The sequence below is a fragment of the Lathyrus oleraceus genome, chromosome 3 (genome assembly GCF_024323335.1).
Source record: "Lathyrus oleraceus cultivar Zhongwan6 chromosome 3, CAAS_Psat_ZW6_1.0, whole genome shotgun sequence".
In the NCBI taxonomy this organism is placed as follows: Eukaryota; Viridiplantae; Streptophyta; class Magnoliopsida; order Fabales; family Fabaceae; genus Lathyrus; species Lathyrus oleraceus.
The window spans coordinates 422,202,462-422,205,594 of record NC_066581.1 but is presented as its reverse complement, the minus strand read 5'-3'; the positions used below and the strand labels follow the sequence as shown (position 1 = coordinate 422,205,594).

The window sequence follows — 3,133 nt, the reverse complement described above, 5'->3', positions numbered from 1 at the left end:
CACGAACGTCAATATTGTTCAGTAAAAACAACCACACAAATACACCATTTTTGAGCCGAACTACAAAGCTCTGATTTCCCTACTACATGTATGGGGATACGTAGGCACAATGGCCCAAATCCTTGGTGAGCACACTAACTTAAAACTTATTTTCTCTCCCATCTCATCTCTCATCTCATTCCTGATAGCAAGTAACTTACAGATAAGTAAACATCCATACACATTCGATACGAGCAAGTGGTTCCCATGGAGTACCATGGATGTGAGGGGTGTTAATACCTTCCCCTTGCATAACCGACTTCCGAATATGCTCTTGGTTGCGAGACCATTTCTCTCATTTGGGGTTTTATCTCTATTTTCCCTTTCCTTTGGAATAAATAAAATCCGGTGGCGACTCTGTATTTTTTGCGGCGCTTCAGCTGGCGACTCTGCTGGGGACAATATAGAGTTCCTATAAGCGAGTCAAGCCTAGCTTGCATGTATCCTTTTCCTTGGATGTTTATCCTTGTTATTACTTGCTTTATTTATCCATTCCTGTTATATATTCCTGTTATATATTATCCTGCTTTGATCTTGTGAGATAGATAGTATAGAGCGAGAAGCCTAATACACAGGCTTAGAGAGTTCACCTAAGATAGGAGGGTTATTCATATTGACCCGTCGAACATAGTTGTCTTGAAGGGGAGGTACGAAGACCCCGCTTGGTGTAGATTCTTTTTGGAGTTTGGTTGGTACGTGAGTCACATTCGCGTTGACGACCATTCTTCCGAAGAGGGTCCATGACTCCAAGGACCTTTAGACAATCCTTGGCTTTTGAAGTTGAAGGAAACTTCACTTAGAGGAGGTCATCCCGAAAGTGTTGTTGGCCCACAAGTATTTTGTGTCGACGACGACACTTTCGCCTCATGACCCGTGAATCTAAGCATCTTCAGAAGTCTTAGTAATCACCTCGCGAGGGTATATGGGTTTCTTGCAGGGAAACTTAACCTCCTACACACCTTGAATCTAGAGTGATCATGTCCTCTTGTAGCATATGCATTAATAACATATTTCATTTTGCATACATACATTGGGCCTTATTCTCAGAGAACCCTAAAGGTTTGTGATTATGCAGTGAGCATCTAAGATTGGCTCAGAAAGAAGGAATACCCTCCCACTCAAGATCAAGATTCCTAGAGTGGACACCCTGATAACTCTCCGCAACAAGGTGACTCCTTGCAATAAGAACAACTTCATCTACAGATATGGGCGGATCCTCGATCTCATTACTACTCCGATAGAAGTATCAGCTTTGGTGGCCTTATCCTAGTATTATGATCCACCTCTCAGATGTTTCACATTCCAAGACTTCCAGTTGGATCCAACTATTGAAGAGTACAAGAGACTCCTAGGTTGGTATGTGAAGGACCACCCTCCATTCACTAAGTTGGGTGAACCATTGATGCCTGAATCGGTCGCTGAAGCACTCCATCTACCTATTGAAGAGGTATCCCTTGGTCTGGGACCTACGGGGTTTGCTAGAAAGTTCTTGGAAGAAAAGGCGTGGGCCTTGGAGAAAGAGGGGAAATGGCTTCCTTTCAGTGCCATCCTTGCTCTACTGATTTATGGAGTCGTCCTGTTCCCAAATGACGACGACTACATAAACCACTCCATCATCAGTGTGTTCGTGTCTAGGAATCCTGTCCCTGCATTGGTGTTTGATGTGTACTACTGCTTGCACACTAGGCATGAGAAGAGAAAGGGTGTCGTGTTGAGTTGTGCTTCATTGTTGTATACTTGGCTTATATCTCATATGCCTCAAAAGGGGCCTTGGGTGGACTTCCTAAAAGATTTGAGGTGGTTCTGGAAGTTTTATTCTCTCGCCGCCGAAGCTTTGGTGTGGTACCTTCCCGCCTCCAACGTAGAGCGAGTGATCATGAGCTGTGGAGACTTCCCGAACGTGCCACTCATGGGTCCACGAGGTTGCATCAATTACAACCTTTCATTGGCCCTGAGGCAATTGGGGTACCCGATGGAGAATGAACCAAGAGTTGAACTATTTAAGGACTTCATCTTGCCTGATGCGGGAACAGAGAACCCAACTCTGTTGCAGAGGGTTAAGAGAGCTTGGAACCAGATTCATCGCAAAGGCAAAGAGGTAGGCAAGCGTGAGTTCCGAGCTAAAGAGCCGTACTACCAAATGGTGGTGCAAAGGGCTAAGGAAGTCAAGATGCTATACAATGTGGATGTACCGATTCCTCCTCCAGAACCAGAACCAGTACATGCTTCTAAGGAAGAAGTGGATGCATTGAAAGCAACTATCGTACAGTTGACCAAAGAAAATGAGGACTTGCGATCGAAGCTCCATGCGTTGGATAGAGACCATGCTAGGTTGAAAAGGAAGAGTGAGGAGGACTTTGAGCTTTTGTCAGAAAGCAGAAAGAAGGCTAAAATTGAGGAAGATCTCAAAGATAAGTACCAAGAGGGTTTGGCTCAAGCGGATATGGTATTGAGTTCTCTCCATAAACAGCTGAAATAGATAGAAAAAGAACAAGGGGATAACCACCATTGGTTCGAGTTGGTTGTCAAGAAGAAGAAAGCATTGAGAGATGCGACTGACCTGGAGATTCGAGATCTCAAGCTTGCCCTCTGCGAGGCCAAGGCCAAGATAGAGGTGGAACGTCGCCTCAAAGAGGAGGCAATAAGGGTTTCCTATGTTACCCCTCAAATATGGAAGGAGAAGTGCCATCAGGTTGAGATTCCCATCGCAACTGTCGAACACTAGAAAGGCCGCATTTATGCTTTGAAGAATGAGAGTTTGGGTTGGCTCAAGGAGAAGACTAAGATGAATAGCCTTCTTGACACCTATGTTGGATCTATCAACTTGCTGCAACCTGCAGCCGCTCTATACCGAGCCAAGTATGATTGCTTGGCAAGGTTCTACAATGAATTGACCCAAGAGGTTCCTTGGAAGCTAGAGGACGCCCTAGAGGATGCTAATGAGAATACCACTCCCTACTCTAAACTCTGAATCCTCTACCTTTGCGACCGAATGATGAAAAGGTTCAAAGTTGAGTTGAAGGAGATGAAGGAGCGAAAAGTAAAATGCATCATTTGAGCATAGATCCATGTTTCCTTTTCCATGTTTTGAATT

At 44.6% G+C, this 3,133-nt stretch overlaps 1 protein-coding gene across 1 annotated transcript; it reads left to right on the top strand.

The window, feature by feature from the left end:
• Nucleotides 1-1,441: 1,441 nt before the first annotated feature.
• LOC127131527 (uncharacterized) lies at nucleotides 1,442-2,518 on the top strand. The gene has a single exon (XM_051060442.1). The coding sequence runs from the start codon at nucleotides 1,442-1,444 to the stop codon at nucleotides 2,516-2,518; it is 1,077 nt and encodes a 358-aa protein (XP_050916399.1).
• The last annotated feature ends 615 nt before the right edge of the window (nucleotides 2,519-3,133 follow it).

Excerpts from the sequence above, each read along its gene's own strand:
- LOC127131527 (XM_051060442.1), top strand. The coding sequence starts at position 1,442 with ATGCCTGAATCGGTCGCTGAAGCACTCCATCTACCTATTGAAGAGGTA.